The sequence below is a fragment of the Podarcis tiliguerta genome (genome assembly GCF_965153285.1).
Source record: "Podarcis tiliguerta genome assembly, chromosome: 16".
In the NCBI taxonomy this organism is placed as follows: Eukaryota; Metazoa; Chordata; class Lepidosauria; order Squamata; family Lacertidae; genus Podarcis; species Podarcis tiliguerta.
The window spans coordinates 17,669,503-17,685,975 of NC_139549.1; the positions used below are offsets into that span (position 1 = coordinate 17,669,503).

The 16,473-nt window shown below is 46.9% G+C and overlaps 1 protein-coding gene across 16 annotated transcripts in view; it reads right to left on the reverse strand.

The window, feature by feature from the left end:
• Positions 1 to 16,473, reverse strand: part of PC (pyruvate carboxylase) — a 258,381-nt gene that overhangs the window by 154,175 nt on the left and 87,733 nt on the right. For all 16 annotated transcript variants that reach the window (XM_083417268.1, XM_083417277.1, XM_083417267.1 and 13 more), the window contains one exon: positions 9,805 to 9,923. In XM_083417268.1, the coding sequence (XP_083273394.1) occupies positions 9,805 to 9,923 (119 nt within the window). The remainder of the gene's footprint in view (positions 1 to 9,804; positions 9,924 to 16,473) is intronic.

Sequence of the window (16,473 nt, forward strand, 5' to 3'; positions counted from 1 at the left end):
TCAGAAAAGCTGCACAGAACAGAGCAGAATGGATTTATGGCTGAAGACTAGCAAGACTGTGAAATGGGATGGAATTCATTACTCAGCCCATCCCTACCTTCAGCGCTGCATTTCTGCTGCGATTCTGCAGAAGTGCAGAGGACAACAAAACGTGACTGTAGGCAAGCTTTCGCTGCTGTTGTTTTAAATAGCAAGTTTCCAGCCCTTCATTGCTGGAAACATCTCAGCAGCCAGAGGGGAGTCGGAGTGCAAAGGTGCATTAGTGCCTTGTGTGGCTCCTTGGCCCTCCCTATGCCTATTTCCCAGAATTATGCAACAATAGAAGTGTGTAAAATGAGAGCACATCATGCAAATCTATTCATTTTGCATAATTTAAACCTGTTGTGGGATTCCATATTCTTTGGTGGAGAATCCATTTTTAAATTATTATTATTATTACATATATATCCCAAATTTCCTCCAAGTTGCTGTAGGTGGCAAACATTTCCACCGACTGGCCCAAGGTCACCCAGTGAGCTGAGTGGGGATTCAAACCCTGGTCTCCCAGGTCCTAGCACTGTAACTGCTACACCACACTGACTTGCCTGGATAAATCTTTTAAGCCATTGTTCTTATCACATCCGTCCCTTTAGTGTAGTCTGCCTATGGTACTTAGATGTTACTTGGTTGCTTCCCTGATGCCTTTCTCTATATTTTGCCCCTCCCCCCCAGCTCTCAAGCTTGGGGGGGGGGGGGGTTTAAAAAAGCATTTCCATGATTTTTGAAAACTTGAACCTTGAAAGCTAACAGAGTGCTTGTGCTATACACAATCCATGCAAATGCGTTCCATTTCCATAATTCATTCTGCACAGACTTCCCAAGAAGGGCCTTAATGCAGATTTTGGATCTATTCATTTGTTTATGACATTTTCACCCATCTTTTCCTCCAGTAGAGCAGAGCAAACCATGTGTTCATTCTCTGCCCCTGCCACTATGCTCCTGCAGTCTCCCACCTGTGATCCTTACAACAACCCTCTAGGGTAGGATGGCTGAGGTAGAAAGAGAAGGAATGACTAGCCCAATTCACCCAGTGAGCATCAGGTTGATCTCTGCTTTAACCAGTACATGACACTGCAAGGACGGCCCTGCAAATGTTTTTGGACTACAGCTCCCATGATCATCTGGGGCCATGGCATGGAGAGAGCTGACAGAGAAAAGGTTTTCCTCCCCCATATGTTAACACTAGAACTTGTGGACATCCAACGAAGCTGAATGTTGGAAGATTCAGGACAGATAAAAGAAAGTGCTTAACGCAGTGCAGTTACACTATGGAACTCCCTCCTGCAGGAGACAGTGATGGCCACCAACCTAGATTGTTTGAAAAGAATATTAATTTGTGGAGAAGGCAAGCAAGGGCTGCTAGCTCTGCCTCCACATTCAGAGGCAGCAGTGCTTCTGAATACCAGTTGCAAGAAGTCACAGGAGAGGAGAGGGCTCTTGCGCTCAAATCCTGTTTTCAGGCTTCCCACTGGGACATCTTGTTGGCTGCTGCAAGAACAGGATGCTGCACTAGGTGGTCCACTGGCCTGATCCAGCAGGTTCTTATGTCCTTCTGCAGGGACACAGGTTCCCCCTCCCAGCAGTGCTGGCTTTCAGGGCACAGGAGCAGACCCAGGAGACACCACCCAGACAGCCCCACCTGAAAGAGAAATTGCACGTGCTCCTCAGTGTGTAGAACAGTTCCACAAGCAGCTGTGCCACGCAAGGTGCCCGCCAGGTGGGCCACATTTCTCTCTTCCATGCAAGAGCCCAGCCTCTCATCGCCACAAAGCCCTGTCTCTCCATCTGGGTCCTGCATTCCTCATCTCATTCCGTGATCCCTCCCAACAGTCTCTTTCTCTCGGCTCGCAAATCGTATTCGAGGAGTGAAATATTAAAGTGGCCCTCGCAATGAGCTGGCAGAGCTATTTATATGCAGCGCCGCTCCTGCGCAGGGACAGCCGGCTCCGAACTTCAAAGGCCATTAGCAACACGCCTGCCGAACTCCTGTTAACCGCTCATAAACCTCGCGCGGAGGACGGCAGCCGCCTCAGCCAGCGAGGCAGCGCACTCTCTTGCGCCGGGGGCCGTGACCCTCCCTCTTGACTCTTACTGTGCGGGAAATTAAGAGACACGATTTCTCATTACATTACTCATTACTCCCAAAATTGCTAACGTGGAGTCTCAACCCTCAAAAGGCCATTTGCACGCCATTTCCCGGGGCGGGAGAGAGAACAGCCTGGGAATGGGAGTGGCAGGAAGGAAACGGAGGAGCTCCTTTAAAAAAGGGGCACCAGGAACCCACATGCCGTACACTCCATTTAAGATAGCTCCAATGCCTTAATTAATCACTCCATGTGCCCTGTGAAGTTTGGATGTGCCAGCTGGCTGCCCATATTATAAGAACATCAGACAAGCCACCTGGATCTGGCCAATGGCCCATCTAGTCCAGCATCCTGTTTTTAGAGTACAAGAGCCCTCTCCCCTCCTGTGGCTTCTAAAGATAATGGTAAAGGACCCCTGACAGTTAAGTCCAGTCACAGATGACTCTGGGGTTGTGGCGCTCATCTCGCTTTATTGGCCGAGGGAGCCGGCCTCTGTCCGCAGACAGTTTTTCCAGGTCATGTGGCCAGCATGACTAAGCCACTTCTGGTGAAACCAGAGCAGTGCACGGAAACATCGTTTACCTTCCCGCTGGTGTGGTACCCATTTATCTACTTGCACTTTTTGGTGTGCTTTCGAACTGCTAGGTTGGCAGGAGCTGGGACCAAGAAACGGGAGCTCACCCCGTCATAGGGATTCAAACTGCCAACCTTCTGATTGGCAAGCCCAAAAGGCTCAGTTGTTTAGACCACAACGCCACCCGCGTCCTTGTGTGCCACCCTAGTCCTTGTATGGCTTCTAGCAACTGGTATTCAGAAGCATTAATGCCTTTGAACAGGGAGACAGCGTATAGCTATAGTAGCTAGTAGCCATTGGTAGCCGTCTCCTCCATGAATATACCCGATCCTCTTTTCCAAGTTATCTAGCTTGGTGGCCATCACTGCCTCCTGCGGGAGTGAGTTCCAAAGGCTAATAGGCTTTGAAGTTCAGAGCCAGCTGTCCTCAATGCAAGAGCGGTGCTGCATATAAATAGCTCTGCCAGCTCATTGCGAGGGCCACTTAACTATGTCCTTTCTTTTATCTGCCCTGAATCTTGCAACATGCAGCCTCAGGGAAGTCCACGAGTTCTAGTGTGATGAGAGGGAGAGGAAGACCTTTCTCTATCTATTTTCTCCATGCCATGCATAATTTTATAAACCTCTATCATATCGCCTGTTATTTGCCTTTCTCTAAACTTAAAAGTCCCAGTGGCTGCATCCTCTATTGCAAGAACACCAGGAGAGCCTTGGCCAGGTCAAAGGTCCATCTAATCCAGCCACCTGTTCTCCCTGTGGCCAACCAGAAGCCCCAATGGGAAGCCCCAAAGTAGGTCCTGGGCACAACAGCAGCCCTCTCCCAGCTTCTGGCTCCCAGCAGTTGGCAAATTTTGTGAAATAAATGAAGAATCGCAAGCACGCGCTCTGTCAGGGCGGGTGTCTCTGTTCCTATCTGCAAATACGGCACCTGGTTCAAGGCAACAAGACTGCACCTTCCTGTTCAGGCTCCTGTTCAGTCACTGCCGCGTCCAGTTCTACCCCTGCCACACACAAACACACATGCACACACACACCTTGGCTACTCCAAGCTCTCCGCAGACTTCACTGCGGCTCCTGCTCCACAGTAAGGTCCCTGCTCCCCCTTTCAAAGCAAATTAAGTCAGTGCAGAAAAGGGATCTCCCCCCATCCTCCAGTCCCAGTTCTCACCAATTCATCCCCCTCCTTTGTGCCTTCCTCCTCTTCCTCCTCCTGCATCAGAGCCTGCCAAGCCAAGCGCAAACTCAACAGCTCTGCACAGCTCGTGACAAAGCCAGCCGTGACATTTAATGCATATTTTGCATTTAGCATGCACGATTGTTGTTCTTGTTGTTTTAAAAATTAAGTAGCGCCTGCTGGGTGAGCAAATTTAACTATTGGGATTGCAGTAGGTGGAAAGGAAGCAGTTAAGACTTGGCTGCCCTGCCGTAGTCCTAATGAAAATCCTTCCTCTTAAGAGGAGAAGGTGGGAATACACACAACTCTCTTCAGTGCAAACAGTAGCTTCAGGGGAGCTATTTTGGTCAGGACTACAGCATGGGAGGAAGGGGTTAATACCCCCCTCAAAAATGCTTGCTGCAATCCTTGTAGTTTTAAAGTTCTACCACCATCCAACAACTGCTAGGCCCATTTTTATTTTTTATTCCACTTGATTTTTCATGGTTTTTAAATTTCCTCTGCTCTTCTTAGCTTGAGCATTCTGTTTTCACACTGTCATTGTATTTTAATTTTGTTACTGAGCAAAATTAAAATGTTTAATTTTACCTTTGTTGTTACATCTTGTGTGTCCTGTTTTAATTCTGTAGTTGCATTTTCATTTTGTCATTGTGCACACATATGTTTATTTTCCTCTGTGAACCTTTGTTCACAGATGGGGAAGAAATTCCACAACAATACCACCACCTGGGCCGAAGGAGGTAAAACAAGGAGGAAACTGACAGAACACAAACAAAACCTCACAGCAAATAATTAAGAATTAATCAACATATATTTTGCCGCTAATCATGCCAGTGTGAACGGGGGCTTTTTGTTTGTGTTTTGTTTCCACTTCCCGCAGCATGACCATCTAATTTAAAACAACACAGTCCATGTTTCTTAGGTGCCCCCAAAACAGAGCACCACCAGCACCACCACAACCCACTCATTGATGACTTGACCTTCACCATAAGGTCCCAGGGCAGGCCACAGCAATTTAAAAATACAATATTAAAAACAGTTTGAAACAAATTAAAATAGGGTGGGTCCTCTCCCTCCCTCTCCCTTTTCTCTCGTGTCAAAGTCCTGGGTAAAGAGGTGGGTCTTCAGCCTATGACAGAAACTATATAACAAAGGTGTTGGGCACATCATTAGAACAAGCCACTCTCCAATACAGTTCTGTGGATGCTGGATGCTCACAGGAGAAGTTGGCTGTGCTGAGTCACAAGCAAAGACGATACAGGACCTTGGACAGCTCCAAGGGATCCTGCTATGGTATCAACATAAGAACCCTCATAAGCTTTGAGTATATGAGTAAACGCTGGTCTAAGGAAAGCATGTTGGTATGTTTAGATTAAGTTTGTAAAGTTGACCTAGGAAAAGCTAATATTTTTCTTTCTTTCTTTCTTTCTTTCTTTCTTTCTTTCTTTCTTTCTTTCTCGGCCATTAATTTTGGGGATGTTGTATGTATTTTTGTTGGGGGGGGGCAATTATTGTTTGTTTGTCTGTCTATGAGAAAAAAAAAGAACACTCACAAGCCGCCTACTCTCAGCAGCCAGGAACATCATAACTAGACACTGGAGGGACCTGTCAGGAGTGAACATGGACCACTGGTAGCAAACCATATGGGAAACAGCCCTACTAGAACAGCTAAACAACAAACTGAAACTAGCATGGGGACAAACAAAAGAGGACACCTTGATCCCAGTGTGGCTCCCCTTCATTACATACACAGCCCAATGAGACAAAAAAAACCCCCAAAAACCATACAGCATACAAACTGATATGGCTAACTTGACCTAACAACATGCCCCCCCCCCACACACAAACAAAATTCACTGCAGCCAAGTGAAGTTAGTCAATCAGGCCCTGGGCCCTCCCAACTGTCTCACCACCAGTGAAAACTAATACATGAATAGAAAGAGAACCTAGTCACGTGGCGCTGACACAAAACCCTTGCACATACACTATGTAAAAGAATGAAAATTTACTACTCCGCTTCTCACTCCCTCGCTTCTTCCCCAACCTTATATTGTCTATAATATTAGTGTTTCACATCTGATATAACAGATCTGTAGAAAAGATTCTATGAACGATAAACAGAGACACTGTATGTACTTTTGTAATTCAAGAGAATCTTTAATAAAAATAAAAACATTTTTTTAAAAAAAGACGAGCACTGCTGGATCCATTTCACCTTGGTCCTAGAAAAACCCCTCCCATGTTGCTTACTGTCCCTCTCCTGCAGCTGATTCTTGCAGGGTACCCAAGGGCAGGGTTGGGGTAGCTGGAAACACCCTTCCCGCAATCTTGGGAGTCCAGGGTGTGCATCAACCACTGGATTAATATCTTAGTTTGCTAGCCATGCACCTGCCGGCCCAGTGACCCATGCCTTGCTTATATAGCATACTGATTTGAGCATTAATGGTTTTACTAGAAACCAAAATCCAAGTCAAAGTACTTTGTCCACAGAGGTCCCAGAATAAAGTCCTTGCCCGCCCATGAGGAAGTAGCCTGGACATCATCCTAGCCCTCAGACGCACACAAGGTCCCTGGGTCGTGGTATCTCAGTCCCTCCCTGATCCACGCCAAGGTATACAGAGGAGAGACCTGCAGACACTCGTTCCCAATGAATCCCCCCAGCAAATGAGGGCAGGCGGCATATAAGGAACCCAGCATATGTTTTGAACATCACAGTCAGTCCGCAAAGGGAAAGCAATTTATCATTTCATAATTAAATCTTCTTACCCACCCCCACCTGAGAGACTCTCATGCCAGGCTCTGCACAGGACCAGAATGCGAAACAGCACCTGCTCCACAGAATGAGCAAGAGAAGGTCTAAGTGACCATTGTCAGAGATTCTGCCCCTTCTGCTTGTAAGCACACCCAATTCACACATAGCCCCAAAATAGAGGCAACTGGATGTCCCTGCTCATTGGGAAAACCTCACAGGTGGGATTTGAAGGCTGGCTGCTTCCCATAAGGGTCTTGCGCAGCTGTGCACACCTAAAGCTATAGAATGTGCAATCAAGCACAGGATTTAGCTCCTTGGGAAACTCAAGCTTTCATTTTTAAGCTTCTAGCCCTCAATGCCAAGAAAATACCCTTGAAAGTGGGTGGGTTATGCCTGGTGATATTTCTGGGGCTGGATGGGAATAAGGTTTCCCATTGACTGGGGGTGATGCTCCCCTACTTTCCTCAGCTCTGTCCTATTTGACTTCCAAAACCAGGAATAATGCAAAGTGCTCGATTTGCACCATTTATACTGGCCACAGAATCTGCCTTTTCTCAGTGCGGAATCTGGATTGCTGAGATGCACAATCAGAGATCATAGAGTTGGAAGGAGACCCTGACGATCATCTGGTCCAACCTGAATACAAAGTTGTCCCATACGGGGATTGAACCTGCAACCTTGGCATTATCATCACTGACCTCTAACCAACTGAGCTATCCTTAGGATAAGAACTCCAGCAGAGAGAAGATGCTGCCCTATTCCTAGTCTTGCCATAATAATAATGATGACGATGATGTAAAAATGTAATTATTTATTTTATATAATGCATTTGCTCCAAGGTGTTTGGATATACAGAACAATAGGTATGCATAACACACATCTAACTGGCATGCACGGTCAAAGGACTGCTCCTGGCCCCGCCCGAGGTTCCCTGCTGCCAGCAACAACTAGCATAGATGAATCAAGTCTTATATCTATTAGGCACAATAGTCCCAAGAGCAGACTTCAAAGACACAAAGTGAAACTAGAGTGCACTGATTCAGGGGGGTTGGGGGGGATGCATTAAACCAGCTGTGATGTTGTATTGTGTTTTTAGTATATTTGTTGGGAGCCTCCCAGAGTGGCTGGGGCAACCCAGTCAGATGGGTGGCATATAAATAATAAATTATGATAATAATATTATGATTATTCCACTCAGGAATTCCACTCAGTTGGAATACTGGCAAATGCTCTGCAAAGGTCCCACTTCTTGGGATACCACCACCACCACTCAGATTTTGGGAGTGACTCTTTGAAAATCCAAAATGCCTTAATGCTGGAGAGCGTCTGCAGGCTTTCGTTTTGGCAAGTACCCCAGATTGCATCCTATACTGGGGCCCATGTGGTATCCAAGTCACACCCCTAAAATTCAGTGAGAGGTTGTCTAAATTCTGTGTAATTCTGCAATCTCAAAGGATTTTATAAACATGCTTGATTTCTCAGTTTGCCTAGCTTTTCAATCTTTCTCTACCTCGCTGCTGTGTATGATTTATTTGACTTTTAGTTGTCATGGGGAGCGGAAAGGAACCCCTTCCCACCCGCAAGGAAACCTGTATCCAAGACATTTTGCTGCCTGAGGTGAACCAGAAAATGGCTCCTCCCACTACCATGTATCCCTCCTACAAAACAAACAAAATAACAGGATTTTATGTCCTATGAACCCTCACCGACGCTGCTTGAGCCATAGGACTGGGTAGGGCGTGAGGGCAATGGTGGGGCCTGCACTCAGCCACCAAGCCATGAACCAATCCAGCAGCCTCTGCTGTGCTTCCACGTTGCCCATCTGGCTTGCTCTGGCCCTGGCAGCAGCCAGCCAGAGCAAGGCACTATTTTGTGCCACCCAGAAACACTGCACAAGAATGCCATTCGCATGGCAGGGAGAAGGAAGAAAAGCCAAGAGTGTCCTACAGCACATGCTTGGTTTATTTGAAGTTCAGGAGAACACACCAGCAGCTCCACACACCCCTGCAACAGGAGCAAGAGGTTGTAGGAAGCAGAGCTAGATCTACCACAAGGCAAAAGGAGCCAGGGAAATCAGACGTGGGGTTGTTTAGCGACTGCTTTTGGAGTGCCAGATTGCCTCTCCAGTAAGATAAGCAAACTAGGACCCTGAGCCAAATCTGCCACCCCTCCCATTCTGCCGCTGAAGCACCTACCTCAGCGTGTCTCATTATAGAGCCAGCCCTGTATGGGGGCCTCTTTAGATGTCTGGCTCATTTGGATGAGCCAAATTGCCTGAGCCCTTGACCTCCAATCTTCTTCATCTGTGCATCCTGCCACCAGCAGGATGCTGTCCATGTCTCTGGAAACAGAGAATCCTTGGACCGTTTCACAGCTCTCACGATCAAAGCTATCCAAATCCACCTGAATCAACCCAGGCGCTTCATCCCGCTAATAACCAGAGCCATATTTCACATTTGTTGTACGTGTCCGGCGTTGTCAAGAATCCGCTGCACCATTAACTCCGCTGGAAACAAACCGCTACTCAGGCCCCCTGGATTTCCCAATACGTGCCTAATTGATAATGACAGCAATAACGACCTAACATTTATTACCAAGCACGGCATGACAAGACTGTAAAAACATGCTAATATTTGCAGGGCCATCCAGGTTGGGCTGTAACTGTTTTGGCAGCCGACACTGGGGAAAAACTGCAGCGGCAACGAACACCCTCTCCCTCTGGCCCTCTCCCCCAGGCAAAGCCGCAAACCTGCAGCAATTTCTAAAGGGAGGAAACCAATATGGAGGGATGGAGGATAATGCATAGTCAGCTCATACTACTTTGTGAAGGAGACTCAAGGCCACCATTCCCCAGCCTGGCACCCTCCAGATATTTTGCAGTCCAATTCCCATCAGCCCCAGAATCAAATAACCATGCTGGCTGGGGCTGGTGGGATTTGTAGTCTCAAATGGCTATGGTGGCCAATGAGATTTGGTGTTCTCCAAATAGCACAGACCTTTCTTTTTCTTCCCCCTACATTCAGCCCCACACCTCATCTCCTAATTCCAGTTCTTCCTGATCCTTCCAGTGTGTTCCTTACTGGCACAGCCTTGTCCTGGCCTTCTGGGTCTCTTGGTCACGCCAGAGTGTGACGGAATGTTGGGTGCCTGTTTGCATCAGCCCATCAGGGGGCGTCACTTACTCTGTGATTTCTTCAGTCACTGTGTGCTCCACTTGAAGCCGGGAGTTGACCTCAATGAAGTAATGCTTGCCTTGCTTGTCCACCAGAAACTCCACTGTGCCAGCATTCTCATATCCCACCTGCAAGAGGAAAGCAGCAGGTTGACTCCAGGATGAACGTATTTTATTTGGTTCATGAAATGTATACACCACTTGATTGTAAAAGCAAAAACAAAACAACAAAAACCCACTCATGGCAGTTTGCAAAAAGAGGAAAAACAAGAAACAAATTAAAACACACATCAACATTCTACATTACCTGGATAGGTTTGTCTAAACAAAAATGTTTTTTGCAGGTGCCAAAAAATAATGCAGTGAAGGTGTTTGCCTGATATCAAAAGGCAAGGGGTTCTAAAGGGTAGGGGCTGCCACACTCAAAGATCAGTTTCCTACAAATGTGGAATGGCTATGCATATAGAAGTCCAGAGGCCTCACACGAGCCAGCAAAGGCTCCGAAATTCAGTGATCACAGAATAGACCAGTATTTGCTAACCTGGTGCCCCTCAGATGGTTTGGACTTCCACCCCCATGAGCCAAAGCCAAAACAGTTATTCCCAAAGCTGGAAAAGCGGGTGGGACGTAACAGGGCTACAGTGATATACTCACAGCACTAACCCTGACACAGGTAGCAATAGGGACCTCAACTCTGGGTAGAACCTAAGTCTTGTATGCAGAAGGTCTCAGGTTCAATCACTGTTTCTCCAGGATCTGGGCTGGACAAAATTTCCTGCCTAATTTCCTGCAGACTGAATTATTGGACAACTCTACAGACTCACATCTGGCATTGTTCTAACGAACCAAACGATCAGTCCAGTTTTGAAATCAGCTTTGAAAGATTTTGTCTGCCATCTTAATCCAACATGGTGCCCAAGTGTATCCAAGCACAGATGAAAGGCTGCTCCTTGATGTCAGGAACTGTCATGACACATTTGGTTGCAAGTTCTAAAGAGGTGTCAAAATGCAATGTGAACTAACAACTTTCAGAAATGATTTAAATACTGGGCTAAGTGGGTCAACGATCTGATTCAGTAAAAGGCAGCTTCATGCACTGGTTCGTCAGAGCCACCAGTGTGGTGTGGTGTAGTAGTTAGAGCATTGGATTAGGACCTGGCCAGGGTTCTAATCTCCACTCAATCATCATGAAGCTCACTGGGTGACCTTGGAGCAGTCACTGCCTCTCAGCCTAACCTACCTCGCAGGGTTGTTGTGGGGATTAAAGGATGCGGGGGAGAACCCTGTATCCTACTTTGAGCTCCTTGGGGGAAAGGTAGGATATAAACACAATTAATAATAATAATAATAATAATAATAATAATAATACCCTCCTGATTACTAGGATATGTCCTGTGTCCTAAATATCTTCTTGTATTACAACACAATTATAAATGCATAGATTTTGAGTGCACAGGGCACTAGAAGATGAATGTGGTTTATATGGGGGGTAGCTTTCAAGACACTTGGGAGACCTTTTTTGGCACTTTCAAAAGCAGAGCCCTATCATCTGGAGTTAATGTGGTTTCTGCTGCAGGATTGAAAGAAGAGCGGTGTTAAGTGTTGTATTAGTCACATGGGTCACAATGAAGCATGCAAACAGAGCGGTCTTTTATTAATCAGCATTTCCTCCCCTTTTCTCTCCCCCACCCCATGCCACAATTTGTATGTTCTTGGCACAAAATCGGAAGGAAGATGAGACGGCTGAAGTCAAGTGGCTCCCTCGCTTTCGTTCCAGCTACAGATCACAGCCGAAGTCTGGCTTACAGAAACAGACGTAAGTATCATAAAATGCACAGCCACACGTCGTCAAAACAATTCACGGCACGAACTGCTGAGAAATACTTTTGGCAAGCAAACGCCACTGCAAAGGCAAACAGTGCGACTTTCCCCCAGTTATATTTCTCTCTCTCTCTTTCTGCTGGCAAAAACACATTTTCTTTTTTCTGCTGAGCGATCAGAAAACAATGTCGGAGAGAAGACATTCCAAATATTTCCTCCCCAGATTCTGATGAGAACTACTCATCAGATAGCTATGCAAATCTTCAACCACCTAACTTGGCACATGTGTGAATGTTCAAAAGATTTATTCATCTGACAGCCATCCAAAGCACAAGGCAAAACCCTGGAAACAGCTTTCCCCAAGCTGGTGCCCTTCACTTGTTCACTGATTTATTAGAATACTTGTATATTGCAATTTCATTAAAAGAAAAATAAAAGCTGTTTACAACAATTATACTAAGACAATAAAAATGACATTGTTGTTTTAAACAGATCACCAGCTAACTATTACAGAAAGCGCTTACCTTGATTGTCTGCATATGCCTGGTGGCATAATAAAGTTTTCAACAAAGATTTGAAGGTTAATATGGAAGGTGTCTGCTGATCCTCTGTTGGAAGAGAATAGCACAGGGCTGGGCTAATGTTTGGGATCCAATTCCCACCCGCCTCAGCCAGCGCAGCTGTGTTGGCCAGGGGAAGTGCCTGTCATAGCCTAAATGGCCATGCTTACTGGGGCTGATGGGTGTTATAGTCCCAAACATCTGTGGGTCACCAAGTTGGGGAAAGGGGTGCCCTAGGAGGTTTCAGGGCTCTTTGGATTACAGTGGCTTTTCAAACTGGCTTATGGTGATCCCTGTGGTTCTTCGGAAGACATTTCAGGGTTCCCTGATGAGACGATCCAACATGACAGACCAACTGCCCATAAGGACAGCTGGCTTGTCTTGTGGTTCATCCTGGTAGCGCTAAGAGTGCCAGGTGTGCCCTAGGCCAGCCATCCTCAATCTCTTCATGCTCAGGACCAACCTGACTATGCTGGCTGGGGGGTGATAGGAGGGAGTCCAAAGGATCTGGGGGTGCTACATTGCTGTAATTCACTCCCTTCTCTGCTGCAGGTATCCTTGGGAAATGAAGCTCTTTGCAATCTTACACAGTGTGGCTCTTCATCAAAGAGGACTGTGAAATCCCACTGGCCAGGTCAACAGCCTGCCTGAAGCATAGGAAGGTACAGTGGTACCTTGGTTCTCAAACGCCTTGGTAGTCAAAACTTGGAACCCAAACACTACAAACCCGGAAGTAAGTGTTCCGGTTTGCGAACTTTTTTCGGAAGCCGAATGTGCTCCTTTTTGAGTGTTACGCTTCCGATTTGAGTGCCACACTTCCGTTTTGAGTGTTACGCTGAGGTCTGTCTGTTTTTGCTTTTTATTTTGCGTTTTTGTGGCTTTTTTTGCTTTGTTTTTGTGACTGTGTGGAACCCAGCTCAGCTACTGATTGACTGATTGATTGACTGACTGACTGACTGTGTGACTGCAGTACATTGTTTATTGCTTTCATTTTATGGATCAATAGTCTTGTTACAGAGTAAAATTCATGTTAAATTGCTGTTTTCGGGGTTGTTTTTAAAAGTCTGGAACGGATTAATCCATTTTGGATTACTTTCTATGGGAAAGTGCACCTTGGGTTTTGGAATGCTTTGGTTTTGGAACGGACTTCTGGAACGGATTAAGTTTGAGAACCAAGGTACCACTGTAATAGCCCTACTGGATCGGGCCAAAGATCCATCTCACCCAGCATCCTATTCGCACAGGTGTCAACCAGATCATAGAACTGTAGAATTGGAAGGGTATCCTGGGGGTCATCTAGTCCAACTCCCTGCAATGAGATACCTCTTCTGGGAAGCCCATATGCAGAAGGGCTAAGCAGATGTCCTGAGCACAAAAGCAGCACTCTCCCCACTTGGGAATCCCAGCAACTTGGGATTCAGAGGCACTACGTAGCCAATGCAACTAGGAGACACTGGTGTCCTCCATGCATTTGTCTAATCTACTATAGATTGTGGAAAGCAGTCTGTCTGCCCATCCATTCTCTATTGGTTTGGATGCACAAGGTTCCCAAGGCAAAGGAGATGGTCTTTGTCTACGTTTGGGTGTCGGATGCCATTTTGAATCAAGATGGTGGACTGAAACATGGATTGGGTGTGACTTTGCCTAATTTGCCTAATTTGGTGAAGGGCTCAAACTGCATTGATGTGGATAGCGCTGAAGATATTGCTACCTAGTCCTCTTCTAAAGCAATCTCAGTTGATTGCCACTCCTACTGGTTGTGGTTGCAAATTCTGTACTTTAACTAAGCACTGTGAGAAGGAGTCTGTCCTGAATCTTTCTCATTCAGCTTGTTGGAGATCTTCATTGGGTTTTGGTATTACGAGAGAAGAACAGCTCCCTACCCACTTTCTCCACAACACATGTACAGCACACATCCCCCCTTATTGGACTTTCCTCCCCAAGCTAAGAAGTCACAAATGCTGTAACCTTTCCTCATAGGGGGCTTGCCCTAGCCCTTTCCTCATTTCTGAACCTTTCTGAACTCTACAGTGACTTTCCTGAGTGACCAGAACTGTACACTGTACTCCATGTGTGGCTGCACAATAGATTTGTATTTTTAAAAAATAAATGTTTATTAGTTTTCCAATATTTGCACCATAGAATTGTAAAACTGAATGACGATATTGGCAGGTTTGGTCTGCCGATCCATTTCCAAATTACTCCCAGCAAGGAATTTGTTGGGTTTTCCCACATGCAGCTGCTGCAAGCCAGGGTCCTCTGGCAGAGGAGAAGTCATGAGTCCTGAAGAGGCACTGTGGTAGAGTTGATCAGATCAGGATGTGGGCAGCAGTAGGTACTTGTTGATGACCTCTGGCACAGAGAGTAGGGACAGGGCCTCATACCAGGAATCACATCCAAGGGAGGGTCCCAGCAGCGTAGCCTCCAAGCACTCCATTCTGCCCCTTCTTGTGTCATTCAGGTGCACTGCGCCTCCTTCACTCCCAGCTCCCATGCCAGCTTCACCGCTGATCCTGGCAGCCCTCTGGCATCAACGGAACATGCCCCGAGCCCACCTTCTCAGGAGCAGTCTGCTGCTCAGTCTGGTTCGTAGCCACCACTGTTGCCTCCTCCGTCATCCCAGTTCTAGAGACACCAGAGCAGGAGCTGAAAGACAGCTCAGGCCCAGTCCTCCAGAAACAGTTCCCATTTGACTGCCCAGCCTAAAGGACACCCTGCTTGCCATGTTGAAATTGTGCACGCCCCATTCCCACATAAGGGGACCCACAGGAACATGTCACTTCTTGGATCAATAGCTTAGATCAGGGGTCAGCAAACTTTTTCAGCAGGGGGCTGGTCCACTGTCCCTCAGACCTTGTGGGGGGCTGGACTATATTTTTTTGGTGGGGGGGGTGAACAAATTCCTATGCCCCACAAATAACCCAAAAATGCATTTTAAATAAAAGGACACATTCTACTCATGTAAAAACATGCTGATTCCCAGAATGTCCGTGGGCCGGACTTAGGTGGTGATTGGGCCGGATCTGGCTACCCATGGCTTATACAGCCACACCACCTGCATTGCTTCTGAATCTCTTTCCATACCGTACTGATGTCAGCAATAAAGAGTTTGGCAGAAACCGAGTCTTCCAAACTTGAGTTCTTCATCCTCCACTGAGAGCTGCGGCAGGAGCAGGAGAGGGCCCAGTTCTCCCAGAAGCAAGAAGCCCAGATGCTGCCAGGGCAGGGAGTCCCACTTTCGTCAACTTTTGCTCCCCTCACGTTGGAGGCCACAGAAACTCAGGGAACCAAGGCCAAGTGCTAGCGATTTATTTCTCCTGTCTGAGTAGTCAAGTAATTAAAGATTCAAGGTTTTCTTCCCAGGGATAGATTGCTCTCCTCTGGAGCGAGCGCAGCTGAACGCACGGACGGCGTTGGCGGGGTAGCGGAAGCTAAAGCAGTTTTCGCAAACGGAGGGCGGGGGAGACGGGAAGGATAATTCCCGAGTACTAGCCCCACGTTCATCCTTTATGCCTGGCAAGATGCAGCAAGCTGAGGATGGCGCCCCTCTCCCTCGCCTCGGTCCCTTCAGTAAATACCGAGGCGCCAGGCTACGCACCATTAAACCCACAGACCAGAGCGATCTGCTGTCAGATCAAATATTTAGCAGAGAGGCTCAGGGAACGCATGCAGAATCCACACACAAGGATGAGCAAGAGGCGAAGGGCATCGAAAAGGCAGGGAGGCTGTGGCAACAGCCTGGCCCGAACAGAGAGGAGAGCTGAAAAAGCCCAAATTAGGAATCTGTGCAACCCTTTCCCATATAGTTTTGCTGGCACATCAGTCCCACCATCCTTACAGCAGCCCCGCAAGGGCAGGCCACTATGATTTAATTTATTTAGTGGACTTTTATGCTACTTTATAGGAGAGCAGTGTTGCAAGGCAGCAAACATAGCATACAATAACAGTACTAAACACTTTTGAGGCATACCAGCACCTGAAACTTAGAAAATGCAATAAAACAGTCAACCTAGCACAACAATAGAAGTCAGTGTAAGCAGAACAAAGCAGGAGTGCCCCATCAGAAGTCTACTCCATTCGTGTGGCAGAGAACAGGCCTATCTTCAGTGTCCACTTGGAAACTTGTTGGGACAGACTTGTGGGAACAAACTTGTTGGGACTTTTGGGTCATCTAGCTAGGAAGAAGGAGAAGGAGGAGGAGGAGGAGGAGGAGGAGGAGGAGGAGGAGGAGAAGGAGAAGTTTGGACTTGATATCCCACCCTTCACTCCCCTTAAGGAGTCTCAAAGGAATCTAACAA